Raw genomic sequence first — 22,816 nt, 5'->3', positions numbered from 1 at the left:
AAGTGAAAACTACAAAAGAACCACAGTGGTTTTAATCCCTTTTGCAGTCACCCATTCACTCTGTTTCACTTCACTTGGCACACAATTTCAAAGCACGTTAACGGTGATCGGCCTACAGATATAGAAACACGCAAATCCACAGAGAATATCAAGAGAATTAATCCAGAGCGAAAGACAGAGAGGATAACATGTCGTCACTACTGCATTGATCTAAAAGCTGCCATCCACTTTTCCTTCCACGACTTTCACACAGCAGACTGCATGCACAGAGACAATGAATGCTACAGAAGGATGAAGAGACCAGTTAGCAGCACAGTTTCCTCAGTCAAATGCAATTATCACCCGTCTCATAGGCATAGCAAATATGATTATTGCTACACATGATAAGTAAGTTTTAGATACTGCTCTACCACAGCATGGCAGGAAAACTCCTAAATTGTGGCAAGGAGAAATACTTCTGACATCCCAACTGGATACACAACAAAAGTTGTGGTTTCTGATAATGAGCGTTCAATAGAAAACAAAACATTATGCTGGCAAGCTTCCTTAACAACATCCACAAAACAAAAAGTCTGCCTAAACTGCTTTCAAAACTGAGAACAGAAACCTAAAAACAGTCCGTAAGCTGAAAGCTCACTAAAATGACTCACAGCAGCATCAAAGAAACACATACAGTAGATGTATCTTAGTACACATACAGAATACTTTTCAATGCATAGAAAGTGTTTCAAAGTCCTTAAAGCACATTTACCCAGAAGTATTTGAGGTTAACAGAAAGAACTGCTAAAAAAAACACACTTACGATGAACGACTTCCCGAAAGCTCTCCTTGAAAGCTTTTTTCTGCATTCTGCACTTGAGTGTGTGTGTCTGTGTGAAACTGAATACCTCTTACAAAGTCTTCACTTCACTAGCCTGGAGGTTGTGTGGCTGAGTTTTTACTTTTCTTTCTTCTCTTCAACAGCAGAGGATTTGTTGAGTCTTCAATAGTTTTGATTTTAATTTGATCGTAGTCCACTCTCATCGTTTGCAGAGCGTTTGTCATTTCCTCCTAATAATTGCAATGCAAATAATCATCAAACACAACCACAATAAAAACAATAGGCACACGACTCACATCCAGTTTTAAGCTAAAATCATACAGATTTAAGTGACAGTCTGGTATGCATAATGGCATAATATTGTCAAAAGCAAACTCATGCTCAACCCACTCCTCATTTGTCAATGGTGAAAAACAAATCAAGTGAGTCATATGAACAGCACCAACACTTACTTTAACCTTCTCCCAAACATCTTGTTCCTCGTGCAGCACGCGGCTGGTATGAAGAGGCGTTTGTGGGACCTCGACTGACTGCTGCAGTGGTTGGAGAATATTGATGTGTGGAAGTGTTCACCAAATCTCACATCTTTCAAAACCAACAGTTGCTCAAACAGATTCAGCTTACATTAATCCAGGGATGGTTTATGAACTCGGTGATACTCATTCTCTGGGTGGGCTCAGTTTTCAGTAAGTGGCAGATCAGCTGTTTGGCTGAAATGAGAAATCAGCATTCAATTTAGAACCCCAGTTCTAAAAAAGCTAGAACGCTGTGTGAAACACCCATGTAGGAACATCCTTCATACAATCATGTGTTCACAAAGTGGTGAACCTCGCACCATCCTCGCTTGTGAACGATTGAGCCTTTCCACGATGCTCCTTTTAGACCCAATCATGATACTATCACCTGTCACCAATCAACCTGTTTACCTGTGGAATGTTCCAAACAGGTGTTTTTGGAGCGTTCCACATCTTTCCCAGTGTTTTGTTGCTCCTGTCGCAACATGTTTGAAACGTGTTGCTGCATCAAATTAAGAATAAGCAGATAATTAAAAAATCAATGACGCTGATGAGTTAAAACATAAAATATATTGTCTTTGTACTGTTTTCAATTAAGTATTTGTCAGAAAGGATTAACAAATTATCACATTCTGTTTTAATTATGTTTCACACAGCGCCCCAACCTTTGTTTTTTTAAACTTCTTTCATGTGTCTCCCACTAACATGAGACATATCTTTGACGGTCATTACAGTAGCTGCAATTATGTCGGACAGTTCTTGCTTCCAAATGTTATCATCTCAATTTTCCTGAGCAACATTTACATGAAAGTTAAATAAAAACCCTGAAATCAGAACACTTCAGCAATGCAAAACAACGCATAAAGAAGAGTGTGATTTAGCACTGCTAATGCTTTGCTGCTGTTCTTTCATGTTGAAGTCACAGAATATTACTACTCTGAGTTGCTGAAAGGAGGGCATGCTTTGTGTTCACAATATTTATAGTGTGTAAGTAATTTACAAGAAAAATGTGTGGTGCATCGTCCCAGAAGAAACACATTAGACTTAATTCTAGTGAATGAGCGCGCATGGAAACTAAAACATAGAGTAAAGAGAAGCAGCGTTTAACTTACAAATCTGCAATCTGACAAAACGTCTATTTCAATTTACACATCTCACCTTCCTCAGACACGTCGGACCACTCAGGGTTCGGGAACTCATACTGTCCATTAAGGATCCGTCTTTTCATTCCTGGGGATATTGCCAGACCGTGATGTGAGAAGAAGGGAGGATATCCGCAAAGTCTGTGTGTAAGACAGAAAAGAATGCTTGATGACGAGAGGGATCATATCACTAGAGGCCACAGCAATTTGTAGAGGCCAATCATCCATCATTGAAAGATGGAAATAATGAAACTGCTAAAAATGCACTGCACTGAGTGACTTACAGGATATACATAATGACACCCAGAGACCACATGTCACAGGATCGGTCATATTTCTCTGGACCAAGAACTTCTGGAGCTGCCACAATGTCAAGAGAAATTATATAAATTGGAGATCTGAAGCAATCACTTCTGTTTCACATTTCATGCTTTCGAGAATTCAAAATAAAAGACAGATTAGTGCAAAAAAAAAAAAAGACAAACAGAACAGGCCATTAACATTGCACATTAACATGCAACATAGCCACTTTCTACAGGAGGCAGACCACCTGCAGATTTTACGTTAAACCGCCTCAGGGAAAGCACTCAACAAAAAGAGCTGTCGAGCTGAGTTTACAGAAGCACGTGGCAAAAATATGATGATTCAAACTCTGGTAATTAACAAGCAATACAAGCAAACAAGAGTCCAAAAAAATCTCTCTTGTAGATACAAAAATACATAGAGCTGGTATTATCCTGCTAATGAGCCGGTCCAGCCTAGGTATCTCCAGCCTGACAGAATTACTAGATCGCATGTTGTGTGGTCTTACCAACATAGTAGGGGGTAAAACAGGGTGTTGCTAAAGAGTTTAATGTGGTGATTTCTTTGGCAAACCCAAAATCTGTCAGCTTGAGGAGGGCGTCCGGCCTTTTGGAGGTGTAAAGCAGGTTCTCTGGCTGAAAGAGAAAGCAACAGCGATCAAGACATCTGGAGAACAGAATCCAGATAACTGCTCACCAACCACAAGACAAGCATAAACAGCCAACTTCAACAAATGCGCCGTCTATTTCAAAATAATGTTTATCTATGTCTTTCGTCCATATGAAACAATAACATTCACAAACTGAGTCAAAAATGTTCATTTTTGTCTTTCACCTCCAATAACAATCTGCCTATTTCAGTAGCCACTCATTGTTTGCTTACTCTGCAGAAGTTAACAAGTTGATTTTCATATGTACACAAGCCTGGTGGACTTTAGTTTTATATTTCTTGTTTTCTCCCGGTTGTGGTACTTGGCATTAAATCTGGGGTATCTGACGTGCACGGTGTATGAAGTTGTAAGCAAAACCTGCGCATGAGAGCACATTTCACTGTCCATTGTTGCAAATGTTGTCTCAAATATATACAGTGAGGCGTTACCTTGATGTCTCTGTGAGCAATGTTGATGGTATGCAAGAAATGTATTGCTTCTCCGATACTTTTCATGATGTCAGAGGCCTCTGAGAAATGAAATGGACATAATGGAGTTGAAACAGAAAGATGCAGATTATGATAGGTAAGATATAATGCTTTAGATTTTCCTTTGTGGTTGGCATTTTTTTCAGGAACAGCCATTCAATGTATTGATATTATGTTATCAACTCTCTCTACAGCAGTTAGAGGCAGAGTCCATCAGTCTCATGCAAGGTTCAAATTGCTTCTACATGCACAAAGAATTCGCTGTAAACAACGCATTCCTATAATCCACTTTTTTATGGCTGCAACTAACAATTATTTGTATAATCAATTCATCTTGAACGAGTGATTAATCAGTAAGTTGTTGTGTCTAGAAAATGTCACGAAATAGTGAAAATGCTCAATGTAATTTTCCAGAGCACAAGGTTATGTATTCAGATTGCTTGTAATGTCCAAACGACAGAGAAAAACTCTAAAAATAATCACTTAAATACGACAAATGACAACAGCAAATACATTTGAGCAGCTGGAAGCAGAGAATTTTGGTTATTTTTGATTCCGATGACTGAAACAATCGATTATTTAAAAAAATGGCAGTGAATTTCCTGATGATCAATTTATCCACTAGTAATTTTACCTCACTGATATCACTGCTGTCAATGAAGCTTACTGTTTACTCTCCTACAGCCATTCAGAACTAGTGCTGATTTAGTCAGCCACTATTTGTTTAGTCATAGTCCTGAGTCAAATGTCCTTTTAAGTTTTTATCATATTTAGTCAACCCTTATTTTGTGTTTTTTTAAATTAAGTTGACTGAAAGTCTGGACATTTTAGTCTTATTTTAGTCAAGGAAAGCTGTTGATATTTTAGTCTTTTAGTCATCATATTATATCAAACATTTCAGTCAATCTAGCCAAGCCAAAAGCAATATTTTTGTCATTTTAGCCAAACTTATTTCACATAAAATTGTATCTTGTTGCTATCTGATGAAAAACAAAGGTCGGATGATTGAGAATGCAGCTTTGCACCAAGTGTCTGGTCTATTGGTCCGGTGGTATCGATTTAAGGAATGAATTCAGGTTCATTTTAGATGTCAAATCACACCAAATTCATTTTGATGGTAATGTGAAGGACAAATAAACACACATCATTTTAATGTCACCAAAAACATGGCAAAATACGTAAGTTCAAAGTTAGCTGCTCAGGTGTTAGCTGCAAACTAGGCTGTTGTTTATGATTGCTGGCTGCTAGTTAGCTCATTAGTTTTAAAATGAAGCCCAGGTCAGTGTTTCCCTCACAGTTTGCCCTGCTACAGTTTCACATCAGTACCACAGATTGTATAAACCATGGACATAGTGTCCATGAGGTCACCCACAGGTTTCTGAAGAGCCAGTGGAGCTCAGTGACAGTGGCTCTGGCTGTCACTATCTTGGCAGGGGCAAATGGGCAAAGAGGTGGAGCATGGGTGGATGTGAGACAGGCCAAATGAAGCCTGCTGACTGAAACCCAGTGGCTATCTGTCACTCAAAGTGGCCATGCCCATAATTATGAAGCCTTAATATAATTTAAACAAGTGAGTTATACAACAGTTCACCCACAAATTAACTATAGAGACCAAAAGCGTTTCTGTTATTTCTGCTGTAAAGTTGGGCATTTTAGATACGTATGAGGGTCTACGGGGATTGACTTGCTTTTGGAGCCAGGAACTGCAGTTATTGGCACGTCCACGTTGACTTCATTTTTCAGCCCCTTGGTCGTAATCCCGCAAATAACCAACACTTGCGACACTGACCGACAAGCACACACACAAACATTCACTGCAGTGTATAACACTGGTGCTGTGCTGTCTTCGTCTCGTCTTAGCCATGGGGGAAAAAAAAAGGTCGTTGACGAACATATTTTGTCATCGTTTTCATTAACAAAGCATTTCCTGCTGCTGCTGCTTTAACTTCAGCTCCCAACTGATGAAGCGGGCCTGACTTTTATAGTGAGACAGTCACAGGAAACACTGCACATTTGTTAGTACGGTTAGCAAAGACTACGATCATTCAAAGCGATCAAAAACGTGACCACAAAGCAACACAAAAGTCTTTTTGGGGCTTTTTTTTGTCAGCAGATCAGGTATAAATAATGCAATTTGTCTGGCTGCACTGTAAACAAGGAGGCTTTACTGACCCCAGAATACCACTGGGTATTAAACCAAGCTTGTTATTACCACCAGTAAGCACAAATGTGCCAAATCCACCAAGGTCAAAATCTTAAGCATTGTAACTTTAATTTTCTTTGGAACTAATAATCCCTTTACCTCTTTCTGTAAATGCATGATTCCCTCTGTCTTGGATATGACTGAATAATTCGCCTCCATCCATGCTGAAAATCAAACAAAAACAGCACAATGGACAGAAGTACAATGTGACGAGTCTGTAAGGGCATTAAAGTCTGTTCATTCTTTCAGTTTTCTCCTGGTTCACCTGAGAAGGTAACAAATGTGGCAGCAGAGACAGAAGACTTCAAATACTATATCATCATACTATTACACCACCATCAAGTCAGTGCTGAACCTCTCAGTGTACAAAACAAATCGTTTAGTTAAAATACTGTAAATGACAACGTTTTTTTTTTTTTTTTCTACTTGCTATGGCAAAAAAAGTTTAAATAACGTTCCTTGACAGAACAAACTGCCAATTAGCTCTTTAGGCACAGGAAGTAGCTCTTAATCAAAGCATGTTATAACCATAAACATTCATACTAAATAAATACTAAATACTATCACCTGTCCTAGTGTCTATTGTTCACACGCAGGATTATTCAATTATGACATCACATTCATCGCATCATATCCATCGCTGGGAACACATGAAGTGGCTGACGACATCAAGTAGACGCTTGTCTTATTATTTTATAGACAAAGCAGCCTCTGCCTGCTTTTTTGCCCTGACGTGTTCAGGAAACTACATTTGGTGAGCAAAGAAAGATGGCTCCACCTTAAAGAAGTCACAACTGCAAGAGGCCATTCAGAGATGTACACTCATCCCGGGAAGGAAATGCTCATTTGTCTTCATATGATATCATTTTTTAAGCCCATAAATATGTTGTTAGCTCTAATTGTGTGTGTGTTCGTGTGTGTGTGTGTGTGTGTGTGTGTGTGTGTCTCAGTGCCTGCAGAAGAACACACCACTCCATCACGATGAGGAGACACTTCCTGCCCTGGTAGAGATTTTCATAAACATCTATGATGGGTACAATGTGGGGGCAAGGTGACACCCTCCAATGGAGCTCCACCTCCCGTCTGGCCTCTGGACAATCCTGCAGCATCTGAGACACAAACAGCCGAGGAATGAAGTCAGAAAGCAGGACGAGGTTGCATTTTCAAATGCAGTCATGCACTGTCAACCTGCTCTGGGTTTAATAGGTTCATACTATTGCCAAATTCAGCTGAGTAAAACATAAAAAACATAACATAAAAAAAGAACAAGATAGTGACTCAGAGTAATGGCAACGCTGACAACATCATTGCTCTGATGTTTGTTTAAAAAGCATTTGTGGGGCTCCAGCAGTTTACCACTAGAGGTGAGTTTTAGGGCAAGAACGCTTTGCCTTCGTTGCAAACCGAGCTGTGTCTTTGATTAATTAATCGATAATAAAAAGAATTGTTGTCTTTGCCAATCATTACCATCTCAGTAGGCAGTGTAGTCTATTAGCCTGCCAGCTCTGCTTCAAATTTAGCTGTTGTGGGTTAGACAGTTTTGTTATGTAGAACAATTTAAATACTGTTAACCCTGCTAAAAATATTACAGAAAAATAACTGCAGAAACCTTTCAGTTGGACTCCGGGGATATTTTCACAACGTAATTTCACAGTCTTTTTAGTCTGTCTCCTTCAGAAGACTTCAAAGTATGATTTACTGTGGTACGTTCAGAGACAAACATAAGCTTGACTTTATTAGTCTGTCTCACACACTTTATATCCTGACAAAATGTTCCCTCATTTCTGAGATGCACTTTAGATCTGACAGGGTGAGTGAGGAAGGAGAGGAAGTTTTCAGATGTTCGAAGAATCAGACTACGAAGCCATCTGTAACTGGAAGTTAAAATAGACATTTATGCTGTGGGTGATGGCGCTTCTGGTACTTTTGGTCTGGTCACATTAAGACAGACTGAGCCCGTAAATATGGAAAAACTGATACAAAAAAAATGCACTGGTCATAACTAACACACTAATTTAAGTGTTTTTCTTCTCAATAAAAACACTATAAGCCCTTATACTGCTGCTACAATGTGTGTGTGTGTGTGTGTGTCTGTGTGTGTGTGTGTGTGTGTGTGAGAGAGAGAGAGAGAGAGAGCGAGAGAGAGAGAGAGAGAGAGAGAGAGAGATTTTCATCAAATAAAATTATCAGCTGAACTCTACACAGTACATGGCTCGGATACAATAACCTGAAGAAAACACACTCGAATAATCACATAGACATACTACGTTCAGGAAAGAGATCCGTCACTTGCACTTCTCAGAACACCTTCACTGTCAGCTGAGAGTGTGTCTGCGTGACACCTTGTCCTGCTGTACCACACCAGACGTCATAATCTCTCAGTCATCTCATGCCTTTCGCATGGGGCTACTTTTAGACACAGGCATGTCCCCCTCTCTCTTTCTGGCTGGCAGCATTTGGATTGGAAAAGTCAACACTCTTCTTTCAAAACAGACTCTTTAACATGGCAGGTCAGAGGCCAGAGGCCAGAGACACTGGACAATATGTAAATTAGAAACCCTGGATCAGAAACTAGACCCTGACAAATCCATCTGTTGTGTATGACCACCTAAAGGCCAAAAGATTACAGGTTTCAGAAAACATCTATAACTCACATCTAATGCTAACAGTGACCCCACCTCTTGAACTCTTGCATGGCTCGGCTCCAAGTCTAAATACTGCCTGTCACTTCAAGGGCACCAATCAGACCAGGTACTCTATAGTTGGATATGCATTACACATGCCTTACGAGTGACTAATTGATCCCAGAAGAATGCAGTGAAGTAATATAATCATTTCTCTCTTTATACTGGCTGAGACAGAGGCTTAAAGGGGAACACACCATCCTGAGGAGAGAAAAGAGGAAGCAGCATGTGGGAGGCAGATTCTGTCCAATCAAAGATAAGAGACAGGCATCTGTTAACTTTCAGCTCAGAGCTTAGCTTGATATATTGGCCAGCACAGACTAAAGTTTCTTTGACTGATTCTGAGAACATTAAAAGACAGATGTCAGTGCTCAGAGGCTGTTAGCAGCCAGGCTTTGACTCTGTTTACTCCACACAAATCAATAATAGTCTTTGTTTTACTGCAGAAATAAAGATAACAAGTGGAGCAAGACAGGTCCCAGGAAGTTATGGAAATGCTGGGTACGTGTGTATTAACTTAACCAAATGCAAAGCTGTTCTGTTAATGCGAACACTTTAAATGCAGGTTATAGTCAGGTTAAAGTCTTTGTAATCTCGTAGAAAGCGCACAAACCAGGGTGACAGTCAATAATTTAATCCACCATAGATTCTGCCTTGACGCAATGTTTACAAAATCAACACAGACAAAAGAAACGCCTTTCAGGAGGAACAATTCATGGTCCTAATGGTTTTTCATTAAATAGGTCAAAATCAGACAGACCTGCTGCTATTTTGACATGTGTATGGTTATTTCTAGTGTTGTCTGCATCTTGTGCAAGATTGTGCAAAGGCAATTGCACTTGCCAGAGGAGGTCTGACACATCCTGAAAGCATCATACAATAAGATCCATCTGAGTGAAGTCAAACACGTGTTTTTACTCCATGTCCAAAGCAATACTAATATCTATCACTAGCATAATCTAGCAGAAATACGTGTTCTGCTGTCTTTACTGACAAGAACCCCATATAGTGGTGATGAGTTCATTCCCCGACACTATAGGACTATTTCAACTTAAGCGTCTAAAACCCAGAAAATAAGCGAAAAATGTGTCTATTTCTGGGCCGACGGCGTCAATTATCTCGATATATTTATCAATTTTACACAAGTTTTTCTAGTATATTGTTGTACAATTCAAGAAACAGTCACAACAAAACCAGTTAAGAGTAATATAATGATATGTTTACCTTCAGTGCATACTTTTCTCCACTCTCTTTGTGGAATATTTCCAGCACTCTGCCATTTATCCCCATCCCGAGCACCTGACTGGTCACACTGTAATCGTCTGTTATCACATTCCTTTTGATTTGAAGAGGATTGTTAAAAGGTTTCACAAAGCACTGTGTGAGAGGAGCAGAGTTCAGATTGGGCTGCTGTTGGATCGGGAAAGCCGGCTGGTGCTGATTCGACATGTTAACTATCGCCAACACATGAGCGCTAACTGTCCAACAGGTGAGTTTCACGTCTTCTCACTGCGAAGAGTTAACTGTCTCAGCTAACACCTAGCTCATTTTGTCCTTGTACGATATTAGCCCACCGCTAGCCAGGACAGCTAAACAGCTCTCACTCAAAAGTCACCCACAGGCAGCTGTGCCGGTGACTTGCCCAGGAAATCCACTTTCAGCTGTGATTCTTGACAGGCTCTCAGTTAAACAACTTCAGGCTAGCGTTCATACCGTGTGATATCACCGTTAATGCACATGATTACACGGAGAATCTGTAAACGTCAAAAGATAAACAAATGACCAAACTTCCGGACTGAAATGGTGGACGTGAAAGCAGCATCGCTCAACGGTCCAACAGGGGCGTGACTGGGGAAAGGAGGGTGGGGGGCACCCAAGTGTAAACCCACCTTTACTTCTTCACCCGCTGGTTTGAGGTAGGGGTGGGCTTTATGGACAAAAACTTCTTTCACGATATGTGTCATTTTATGTCTTGGTGACAGTCTATATCACTGAGTAGTCAAAACAGTGAAACTGACTTTCTGTCTACGTGGAAGCTTTAAGGTTCCAAATGATGTGTATTATCGCCACCACCTGTGGAGCAGGGCAGTAGTGAATGTACTGTGAATGACAGTGTGTAAATATGGCTTAAGGATAGCTCCCGCGGTGGAAACAGTATTTCCAAATCTCTACCAGTGGAGACATTTCTACTGTCGCACAATACATACCATCATACCGCCCAACCCTCGCTGACTATCATAATGCTAGCTATGTGGTTCCATACAGTTTATTGATAAACCACAGAATTACATTGAATCAGGACTATGTTGAATCATCAGTTGCAGTAACATTACTCTTCCATTGCTGATTGGTCAACCTGTGGTCGTCCTGGGCAGGTTCTGTGACAGGGATATTTCATCTGAAAGAAGGGAGAATGGATTTTGAGGTCAAGTAGTAGGAGTCAAATATACATTTTTCTCTGTCACTCTCTTTGCTAGCTATGATCTTGACTGTTGTTTAATTTTTTTTTTTTTTTTTGACTCAATTAACAAGAACTCAGCAAGGAGCAGGGACATTTTTTCTCTATGCATGACGGATAATTATATCAGCTGTTTTTCATGGAATAATGAAGTTAGCATGACAAAGTGAATAATGAAGTGAACAAAAAATGAGGCTGTCTCTTATCTAGAAAACAACAGTGTCCTTGAAGGATAATAAAGTGCTTAACTCAACTACCTAAGTGTGGTTGAAGCATTTCTACAACGTAGCGGACAATTCTAATGTTCGCCTGTAGTTTTTTCCAGTATATGCACCCTGCCCTGGAATGGCGATATAACGCTATTACTGACAGGTAAAACAAATTAACTATTTTCCCCCTCTCATTATACATCCATGTGCGGCGTTCGTCCTGCGGAACTAAAGATGCATGGCGTTGCCGCGGTGCAGTTTCACGTCGGAGGTAAATATATGTCGGACCATCATACCCAACGAGGAACAGCTGATTACTGCAAAGGAAATATAAAAACTATAATAGGCTATTTCGCCGGTACAGAGGCGTTCAAGAGTGTATGTGGTGATAAAATGAAAACAGTTACAATATCCTAAAAGCGGATATACTGAAGTCATCGTTGTAGTCGTTTATTTCCCGAGAAGATGTTTTCCAGACCGTTTCGTGTCAAATCCAACACCGCAATCAAAGGATCAGACAGGTGAGTCAGTGCTGCGGCTGTCGCCAGCTCCACACAGACTTTTACCAGTCGCCATTTATTCCTAGCGACTTTATGTCATTTTATTTGTTCAGTTCTTTATTTAAAAATAATTTCAACTTTGAACATATCGAAATGCCGCCAGGAATATTGACCTAAGACCTGACCCTATGGAATAAGTCAAAACTAGAGTTAAGATTCATGTTTGTCCATGAAACTATGTCGATTCAGATTAAATGTCAGTTGTTTATTAGTTGTTGTTAATTGTTCTGAATTTGGATTAAATCTCTGAGCCTGAACTGAGTTTATTAAATCAGATGATTATGAGCCGGTCATGTGAATATTTAGTTAGCACTGTGAATTATTATCTTGGGAATTTTTGTTCAAGCTGTAATTTAATATAAGATTTCCTCTCAAAATTTTAGTTTCATTTGAACATGTCAGTCTCTAGCCATTCCAGGGTTATGAAGAGTGATTTGGGGTTAATATGTAGCTCAGCCCTGTTGATTAATGTGTGGTCACCCTGACTGGGTGTGTAAACGCCTGCAATTTTCAGTGCATTGAGATGGAATATATGTCAACCATTCCCCAGTCTCAGATAAAATGCCCAATTATAATGGAATTTCAGTTGAAATTTTCTAGTGTCTTAGAAAACCATAGTTGAGACATTACAGTCAATAATCAATAATTGTAATCAGTGAAGCAGTCAAGTATGTTGTTAAGTCTGAGTTAAGTATGATTTATGTTAAAATGAAAGTATTCAGAATATTGCGTCTGTAAAAATATGGACTGTATCTGTGGCAGCAGTTATTACTTGCATGAGCCAATGATTGAGACTCGTGTTTTTGTTCTTACCTTTAGACGAAAGCTCAAAGCTGACATATCCACAGCATTTCCTTCACTGTCTGCTGATGAGCTGTCTGAGCTGGTCCCCAACAAAGACGAATTAAATGTAGTGAAGATTTACGCACACAAGGGAGATGCTGTGACGCTTTATGTTCTTCACAAAAATCCTCTGTTCTTTGAACTAGAGAAAAGACTCTATCCTACAGGTAAAAAGCTGAGTATTTAGTTATTTTGAGTGGATAAAGTACCGTCAGATCTTTTAAGCGCAGAAATTTATTTTAGCTGTCCATTGTTATATTTTTCAGTATATGTGCTTTGGCGCTACCCTGCTCTCCTGCCAGCATTCGAGACATGGCCTCCTGTGCTTCAGAAGTTAATTGGAGGGGCAGGTATGCTTCTTTTTCTAAGATCTAGACTTGAGCAGATGTTTAATACTGTTCATTTAGATTGATATTGAGTAAAATATACTTTGTTTCCCCAAAGATCTGATGCTGCCAGGTGTGGTGGTGCCGTCAGTTGGTCTCCCAGATGTGAAACAGGGCGACTGCTGTGCTGTAACATTAGTGAACAACAGGTAAGTTATGATAAAGGATTTGGGAAAGACTTCTGACAGGTCCCACACAGATTTGGCGTGACAACGTTCCTCTGGATTGCAGGGCTCCTGTTGCAGTTGGCACTGCTGCAGTGTCCAGTGCAGAGATGCACAGTTTGGGACTGAAAGGGAGAGGAGTGTGTGTTCTCCACACATACATGGATAATCTCTGGTGAGTGGCTCCCATCTTTCTACTGATTTCAATCCTGCATTTTTGTGAATGAATGATTTTGTTTACAGGGATAGTTCAGTGTTTTCTTGCCCAGAATTAGATGAAAGGATTGATACAGCTCTATGTTTGTCCTGTTATTATGACTAGAAACAGAAGGAAACGGCGAGTCAGACTCAGTCCAAAGGTTAAAAAAAAATCATCAACCAGCAACTCTGAAGATCATTAGTTAGAAGAACCTACTATTCATACTAAGTGTGATGTCAAATTGCCTATGTAGTGCATTCCAGTGGCACCAAATTTTTAAGGAGTCCCACCAAGAAGCAGTCCTGCACATAGCTCCCTGTGAAACCACAACATGTTGTTTTAAAACAGACATGAGAGTTGTATCAGTCTATGTATCTCTCAGTGATTGAATTTAATTCCTTAATTATTGAGCTCACAGTATTGATAAAAATCATCCTTCCATTTTTTTATTATACCTAATTGGCTGTAAAATAAATTATCTCAAATTAAAAGATGGTGCTCTGGAAGTGGAAATAATAATAATAAATAGCTGTAGCCAAAATTTAATTACATTTACTTAATTCCCTGCACAGCCCTATAGTCGTGTAAATCTTGCCCAAGTTTTTATGCTCTGGTTTAGGGCTTTTGGAGACAAGACAGGTCCCCCATCTTTACCGGATGCAGAAACTGAAGGACAAGGGGTTAATGGGAAGGCATGTGAGGTCAATGAGGAGGAAGAGGAAGAGGTTGAGAAGTTTGCTGAGGAGGAGCAGAGTCCCACTGAAACCGTGCCAAATCAAGCATGCTGTGGTATTGAGGAGCTGAGTCTGGCCGAGCAGGAGAAGGGTCAAAAGGACAATGAGGAAGAGGAGGGCAACCAGGATGACCAGAAAATGCCACAAGGTATCACATTTAGTCACATTTCCCGTTATATTTCATAAAATGTCATTTAAAAAACAACTGTTTCAAGCTGTCAGCCTCATAAGAGCCGTTATCCTGGATTCAAATCAAATTGAAGCATTCACGGCTAAATGGTTGCAGGGTTTGGCTTGAGGGCTCGCTGGGTTACTTTTGTGACCATATGGCTGATTTGTCAACACAAGTGGAGAATAAGATATTCTGATCTGGCAATATGGGAGGATGTTCAGAGAGAAAAGGATGTGACCCAGCACAAACCCTGCTTTCACAGAGATCATGGACGCCCTGCTGCTGCAGTGTTTCCTCCACGCTCTCAAGTGCAAGGTGAAGAAGTCAGAGCTCCCTCTACTGACCAGCACATTTCTCCGCAACCACATGTTCTCCTGCTGGTAAAGTGCAGTTCACCTTTTAAGAAGTGCCGAGGAGTAATACATTTTTATTGAGTTTTTATTTAAATGTATGTATATGTATGTTTTCAGCCCAAGTGGAAAGCAGCTTGATATCAAGAAATCAAGCTATAAAAAGGTATATTAGATGTCCAGAATGTGACATTTTACACATACAAAACACATTTTGAACTCCATAAGTAAACATTTATTCACTGTTTTATCCAACAGTTGTCCAAGTTTCTACAGGCCATGCAGCAGCAGTATAACCTTGTGCGTGTGAAAGAACTGACCAAGGGTGTGGAGAGCATTGTGGAGGTGGACTGGAAAAATCAAGAGTGAGCCAAGCTCTGCCTAACTTAAAGAAATTCCTCGCTGAAATCCAAACGCTCAGTCCATCATTGAGATTGACAAGCCCTTTGCTTTTCCTCTTTATTACACTTCATAGACTGCATTCCTTCACTGTTCCTGAAGGGACAGGTGTTGAAGCAGCTGCGGTGCAGGAAGGAGGGGAAGAAACTCCGTACCATCCTCCTGAAATCACAACTCTGTACTCTGTGTCAGCTCGACTGGAGCCTCTCTTTCTGGACACAAACAAGAGGTGTGTGTGACTGTGTGTTTTCCTTACCCGGACTCTTGATGCAAGGTTCATACATAGGAGGGAGAGTTTTGTAGCTTGTGTGTCGGCAGGCAGCCACAAATATCCGGTTTCCTCACATGTGGCATTGAGCTGCTCTGTACCTGACTCCGACCTCTGACCTCGCTGTAAGGAGAAGTATGTCCAAATACAAAGTCAAATACAGTATGGCAAAAATACCAGGATGTCCTCCTGCATCCATTCGCATTTTGCAGTGTGCAACCCAGTATGCTTTTCTGGCTATTCTGATCCACAATCCTCTGCCAGAGCTGCCTCGGAGCAACGGGAGAAACGTCAGAGTTTGTTATTTGAAATTTTGCGCTCTGGACGATTTTCAGGAAATTTGGTTAAAATTTTGGATACATTTGGATAGAAATCCAGCCTGTGATGAGTCAAAATGTCAGGGAAGAAACACCTATTGTGCAAATCTTTGAGGCCACAACACAGTTATACGAGGCCATTTTTCCATCCTTATCAACAAAGACAAGATATTTTATGATCAAACTGATGAACTTAATTGTTTTTTGGAAATATACACTCATTCTGAATTTGATGACTGCAGCATGTTCTCAAAAAGTTTGTGCATTGGCATGTTTACTGCTCTGTTACATCACCTTTTCTTTTAACAACACTCAGTAAAGGTTTTGGAACTGAGGAATAATTGATGAAAGTTGGAAAGTAACATTTCTCCATTCTTGCTTGTTATATGACTTCATTCCTCAACGATCACTTTTAACGGTCAGAGTGTCCCCTGAGCAGCTCCGTACGTGTGCTTCTCTCAGAGAAAGTTGGAATCACCAGTGTACTTTCTCTCATTTCTGTGAAGCCATGTTTTCTTTGAAAAAAAAAAAAATCACCGTTATTAGTTACAGGGAGCCGTAAACATGAGTTGTGTTGTGTATCTTGAATGCTTAAATCCATCACTGCATTCTAAGAACTGCTTAAAGAATGATGTACGACTTTAGTTTGTGGTCATGGACAAGCAGCTGGTCTAAGAGTCTGTTTTTATTGCAAGGGCGTGTGAATACAATTCCATATGCTTCGGTCTCTTCCACCACATGAGGACTGTCCCTTGACGCACACAGAAACGCGCACACCCACATACACACACACACACTGAAGACCTAGAATGATAATAAGCCTTATTTGTATTGCACGTTCATGCAAGAAATAAAGAACTACCTGAGAATAAGACATACATAGCTGAAAGGAAGGATGTGTAATTACAAATTAATTGTATGTCCCATGTATGCTATTTACATATTTGCCAAAATGTGGAAGAGAGCATGTGTGGGTTATTGTTGGTGGGATATGGATTATTCACTTCACAGCTTGCAAAAACTAATGCAGTCAGGTAGTTTTTCACAAAATGGTGAATCTCTCTCACTATCACCTGTTACCAATGAACCTGTTCACCTGTGGAATGATCCAAACAGGTGTTTTTGGAGCATTCCACAACTTTCCCAGTCTTTTGTTGCTCCTGTCCTTTTTGTTTGAAACATGTTGCTGCATCAAGTTCAGAATAACCAGATATTTACAAAAAAGGCTGAAGCCGATGTGATAAAACACTAATTATATTGTCTTTGTATTGTTTTCAATTGAGTGCGTGTCAAAAAAAAGGATTAGCAAGTTATCACATTCTGTTTTATTTATGTTTTGCACAGCGTCCCATATTTTTTGGAATCAGGGTTGTATTTACAAAACTGCCTTACTGAACACAGCTGGACAGATAATTTCCTTTTATATGCTTCTTATGTTACCCATTCACATTTTCAGAACTAGTCCCCCTCTACTCAAAAATGGACTTTCCAGCCAAGTAAGAGACATCTTGTGTCCAGGTGTTACATTTTTGAAATGAAACTTATTTCCTTATTCATAGATTCTGGATTTTATGGAAAAAATACATCAGATTCCAACAATTATTCCAAGCAGAGTATTCTTTTTGTGTGTGTGTATTTCTGGAAGGGGCCCTTAAAAAGTTATGCCCATGTTTTGGAATTTGTTTGTCCTGGTATGTATTTACTTTTTAGCTGTGTGTATTTTAAAAGTCCATCAAGGGACAGGCTTACGTAGGCTATGAATGCTGCATGATATATACTTGTCCCTATAAAGATAAATAACCTTAAATACAAAAAATAAATTAATAACTGTAGTTTCTTTGCCAATTGTACCTTTTCTTTTCTTAATCAGTATTGACACACTTCTTTCGTATGCACATTTACTCTTTATATTTTTGTGTACTTTGGTGCCTCCACAGAAAAGGAACAATCCTGCAGCCCGCTGAAGTGAGAAAAATAGTCACAGACTATGTGAAGAAGAATGAACTGGTAGATGAAAATAATAAGAAGTAAGTAGATGTTTAAAATTCCTGAAGAGGAAATTGCTGTGCTGTAGAGTGTTTGAAACAAGGCATGTCAGAGCCCACTGTTATTGTTACCGCCACCAGAGTATATTCCATTTCATGCGATGTATGAGGAGGAAGAGCCTCTGTAATGGAACAACACTGACGGCACAGAGCTCGGTTTGAATATAACAACTAGTTTCTACATGCATTTGTGAAATTGGCAGCCTTAATGACCACTGAACAAATATAGAGCTGACCTCATGCCATGTGATGTTGTTGTAACTGTCCAAAATGTTTCCTGTGCTTTTCTTCCCGTCACAGTTTCGTGACCATAAACCCCACTCTGTGTGACTGCTTGCTGGAGAAATCAGAGTACCAGGAGGTAGAGTCTCTCAAGTGGGATGACCTCTTTAGCAGGTAAAACATAAATGTTGCATACCCTCACTCATGCTTACACCCTGTAGTCGTATCAGATTTGGAGAATTGGCACTCCCTAAACAGGCCATAATTAGAGAACATGCTGTATATATTGTACATGCATACTGTGGAATTTTAAAGCATCATATTTGATGACGAAAAAATGAATTGAAAATAATAATTAGTTGCAAGATCCATTATACCAACATGAGTCAGCATGTGAATGCACTGTAATGTGGGCAGGTCGAGGCTGTCAGCATCATCATTGCAGGATGAAGACAGGATAAAATAATCATCCTAATGCAAACCTGCAGTACAAATCTGATCTGTAACAACAGTGCTACTGCTCTGAAGTCTGGCGCCTTGATTCCACCAGGCGCTGTTACGTCACATTCCAGCATGCACCACAGCTTGCTCCAGAAGTGGCTCTCTGCTCAGCCCAGCTTTAAATACATGCCTGGCCCATAGTTGGCAGAAGCCGCTCAAAGAAGCTGTACAGAGCAGATCGAGCCGGACGTGAATGGCATAGAGAATCTGGTCAGTTTTCAAAATAAAACGCCCTGTGCAGACTCCCAATCGCAGAAACAGGCCGAAAAGAAAAGCATGTAATTACGTAGTTCACTTACCCATGATAGAAGCACAAACATCGAGGATAAACGACCAAATCAACAAAATCAGAGTCAACAAACAGAGAAGACAATTTCTGAAACGCTAATGGTGGGTTGAGAAACCATGTGGAGGGAAGAACAAAACCGCATCGACACAACGTCATCGAGCCATGCCAGTGGAATCGAGAGGTACTCACAACATCTGGTTAGTAACTGCTGCCATAAAAAACAAGATCCATAAGTCCGTAATGTTTTTAGTATGTTTTGCCTCAAGTAAAATCAATTTCCCTTTAGTGACTAATGGAAAATCACATAAAAGCAAAGACCTTCCTCGCATTGCTTTTTCATCCCTGGGACTTATTAAGAATTGAAGGTCGCCATCTATTTGAATGATTTCGTCGGGAGTTCAGGATTCATGATTAGCATTGACTTGTTTATTTTTAAGGGTAATTTTATCAATGTTCTAGTTTTTCCTTCAAAGAATTTGACATGGAGACCACAAGAACTGTGATTGGTCAGCTTGGCCAGTATAGATTGTTGATAGAGGAGCAAAATGAGCAAAGGCTCTGTGATCTTTTTCTTTTCAGTCATGTGAGACAAATTTCTGTTTTTTGATCTAGCAGACCAATTTCATTTAAAACTTCTCCTCCTTGCTCTTTATGAGGAAGTGAACGAACAAAGTATAAATACAGCTTTATTTAACATGGAGTTTTTGGTGATCATATGCTGTACATTACCATGTTTGACAGACAGATGGATAGGTCAGCTGACCTTACCCAACAGTATCACCATCAGCCTCCATCTTTCCATCATCTAACTGTTGGTGTAGTTGAAACAATGGCATCGTATTTTCACAGGACGATGGGCCGGATGCAGGAATGCTATCAAGTCGTATTCCCTGGACAAGCACCTATAAAAAAGAAGGGCCACATTGAGCCCATAGACATCTCTGTGGCTTCTCGAGGCTCCAATAAGAAGGTAACAGCCCATAAACTGCTGTAGAGGTTTTCTTCAAAATTCTTTCTACTGATACTGATAACAATAGAAACTGATTAAAAACGGTCAATTTCACTCATAACCACAAATGTCAACCTAATGTTGACGATGAGGGATTTATTCTCTGATTACAGAGTCCGAGTCCATTTACTAGTTGTTGAGAGATTTTCCACTCCGGACCAAAGTAGCGGACTGATCAATCCCCACAGTCATACAGATATGAAAATGATAAATTGGCTGAGCATGTGCTGAGTGGGATATTTTACTGGGGTCATGTACTGCGGTATCTTATCTGCCAACATAAACAGTACTGTATATGATACAAATGTGTCAGTGTCAGTAAAATAATCAGCACAACTATCAGCCTGTGTTATTTATTGTTCTAGCTCTTATTGTTTCCATATGTTCCCTACAGGTGACTCTGATAAAGAATCTGGAAGTGTATGGTTTGGACCCTACAGTCGTGGCCACTGTTTTGCAGCATAGAGTCCAGGCTAGCTCCGTCTTGCAGCCCATTCCTGGGTCCAAGGACAAAGTGCTGGTCCAGATCCAAGGCAACCAGATTCATCAAGTTGGCAATCTGCTGCTAGGTTTGGAACTCAATAATACTTGAATTATCTTACAATTTATGTCAGTAGTTGAATAGTTTTGTTTGTACAAATAAATTCAGTTTGTCTAAGCTTTTGTTTCAATTTCAGATCACTATCAAATTCCTCGCAAGTACATCCAAGGATTAGACAAAGCTCCAAAAGGCGGCAAGAAGAAGTAGCGTTTGAACCCGCTACGCCAACCATTTACTGTCTTTAAAGCTGATTTCCTGATGTGAACACAATAACAGCAGTTCGTGTAATAAAGTTAATAGACTGTCATTTTCTCAAGGTTGATGACTAAAACTTATCTGATTTGTCTCTCTGAGTTCATCGAGAGTACAGATACTGATTTGATCAGCAACTTTGCCAGTATTGTTTCACCACACATTTGTTTCCAATGAAGAAAACTCTTTCAGGTTTAGATATTCAAAAGGATCAAATTTAAAAAATCAGTGGAAGTGATCAAACATTTAATGGCATGTCCAAAAAAGTTGATTATTTTTCAGCAGTAAAAGCATTTTAGAGGAAAGTTTCCGCATAAACGAACACGTTACATCACGTCACGTTCCAGTGTTTGTTAGAGGATTTCACTTAATTTCTCTCTTTAATGTAGACTTGATGTCTTCAGCACATTTTTTGTTGCAAAGGAAATCAAGTTTTAACAACCTGAATCTATTTCAAAATCAAATGGTGCACTCTTCTCTCCTTGTATCAGCTGTTGATCGACTGTATTCAGCGTTCAGCTTTTAACATTTCACTGAATGTTATTTGCTCGTGGATGAAATGGTTTTGAGTTTTGAAGAAAGCATAGTTTTACATACAGTAATTCTTTTTTTATGAGTATTTTTTTGGAAACAGGAAATGACTCCCCAGCTGGATGCAAACCAGGAACATTTTGGTTCTTCCTCTGTGCCTTAACAGGCCAAAGGGAACCTCCATAAGCAATTCTTAACCGGTATGTCCACATTAGCAACACAAAGCTCAGCTGAAACAGTTGAGGATTAGTGGCCTTGTGTTGGTGATAAGGTAAGATGTTCCATGATTTGTGGAAAACGTGGATGCAATGAGGGGTGACAGCAGTTTTCTTTTTTTTAAAAAAGCCAGCATTTTGTACGGTGTTTCTTAAAGTTAAAAGCTGCAGGATTTCACGCTGGGTAGGTCACCACACCAAAGGAAATTTAGAATTTCTCAGTGGTAAGTTCTTTCAAACTCCTCACATATTTTGCTGTTATTCGTCATTTGATTTTGGTTGTTTTTGTCAGGGTCTTTTTTTTATTTTTTTAGCAACAGACTCAACTTTAACTTGTCAACCAAGGCTGTGTGCAATTACGCAACCTCAGATATGTTGAGGTCAGTTCTTGGTGGTGACCAATCTAGTGTTCCATCTGCATATGAGCTTTATCATGTTTGTTGTGTTTTTGATGAAGATATTTTAGTGGTAAAGATGGAATTTATACCTCTGTTGTTTCCCTGAAGGCAATCAAGATTTATTTATAATTTTGTCCATATCCTGTACACCCGAGGGCGTAATTGTCACTGGTCGTGAAGAGGACATATCAAAATCCTTTTTTTTTTTTTTGTCCAAACTTTTTTTTATTAGGTTTCCACCAAGGTAACCGTAATATGCAGAGTTTCAAATGAGGCTTTAGGAAATTATAAAACAGAAGATCAGAGAGAAAGAGGAAACAGAACACCTGTATAAGACCTTAACAAAATAAGACAAACATTGGTCAACTGTTAGAAGAAAGAAATTATGTAGTTACTGTACATGGGGGATGTAAATGTAGACTTGCACATGTAGTATGTGGAGTATGCCATATCCTTATGACAAAATAGAAGATATCTCTTATCAGAGAGCAATGGGTGGGTGGAGCATGGAATTTCCGCTTGACTTGAATCAGGCACCCTCCTAAGAGTTGTAAATCTACAAAGTTCTTCACTTGATTTGATATTGTGAATAAGGCAGGGCTTGCAGGTGGTTTGATGGTTAGTATTGATTTCATAAATAGAAGAAGAAAGAAGAAAACAGTCTGAGTATGGATATAATGTGCCATAGGTATATGTGTTTAAATTGATGTATTATTATTATTATTATTATTGTTGTTGTTGTTGTTATTATTATTATTATTATTATTATTATTATTATTATTATTATTATTATTATTATTATTATTATTATTATTATTATTATAACAACAACGTCACTGGAAATTTCACGATGAAAATAAACCTCTTAAAAGGAGACAAAAACTTGAATACCACTACCATCCTCAGCAATAATACTGATAACAACAATGATTATTGATAGTTATTCTTGA

The 22,816-nt window shown here is 39.4% G+C and overlaps 2 protein-coding genes across 2 annotated transcripts; one reads left to right on the top strand and one right to left on the bottom strand.

The window, feature by feature from the left end:
- Window positions 1-3: 3 nt before the first annotated feature.
- On the bottom strand, window positions 4-10,556 carry LOC121612261 (MAP kinase-activated protein kinase 2-like). The gene is made up of 10 exons (XM_041945023.1): window positions 10,029-10,556; window positions 7,090-7,229; window positions 6,220-6,284; window positions 3,879-3,958; window positions 3,289-3,415; window positions 2,762-2,837; window positions 2,494-2,618; window positions 1,445-1,530; window positions 1,273-1,353; window positions 4-1,050 (listed from the first exon to the last, which is right to left on the bottom strand). The coding sequence occupies exons 1-10, from the start codon at window positions 10,251-10,253 to the stop codon at window positions 910-912; spliced, it is 1,146 nt and encodes a 381-aa protein (XP_041800957.1). The 5' UTR covers window positions 10,254-10,556; the 3' UTR covers window positions 4-909.
- Window positions 10,557-11,766: 1,210 nt separating this feature from the next.
- eif2d (eukaryotic translation initiation factor 2D) lies at window positions 11,767-22,012 on the top strand. Its single transcript, XM_041945022.1, has 15 exons — window positions 11,767-11,992; window positions 12,851-13,041; window positions 13,141-13,224; window positions 13,319-13,409; window positions 13,492-13,599; window positions 14,243-14,505; window positions 14,792-14,909; window positions 15,000-15,045; window positions 15,138-15,244; window positions 15,355-15,507; window positions 17,801-17,890; window positions 18,209-18,304; window positions 19,770-19,890; window positions 20,324-20,498; window positions 20,607-22,012. The coding sequence occupies exons 1-15, from the start codon at window positions 11,937-11,939 to the stop codon at window positions 20,675-20,677; spliced, it is 1,770 nt and encodes a 589-aa protein (XP_041800956.1). The 5' UTR covers window positions 11,767-11,936; the 3' UTR covers window positions 20,678-22,012.
- Window positions 22,013-22,816: the final 804 nt, after the last annotated feature.

This window comes from Chelmon rostratus, chromosome 10 (assembly GCF_017976325.1).
Source record: "Chelmon rostratus isolate fCheRos1 chromosome 10, fCheRos1.pri, whole genome shotgun sequence".
In the NCBI taxonomy this organism is placed as follows: Eukaryota; Metazoa; Chordata; class Actinopteri; order Chaetodontiformes; family Chaetodontidae; genus Chelmon; species Chelmon rostratus.
The sequence above is the reverse complement of the archived record's forward strand: the minus strand, read 5'-3'. Positions and strand labels throughout refer to the sequence as shown.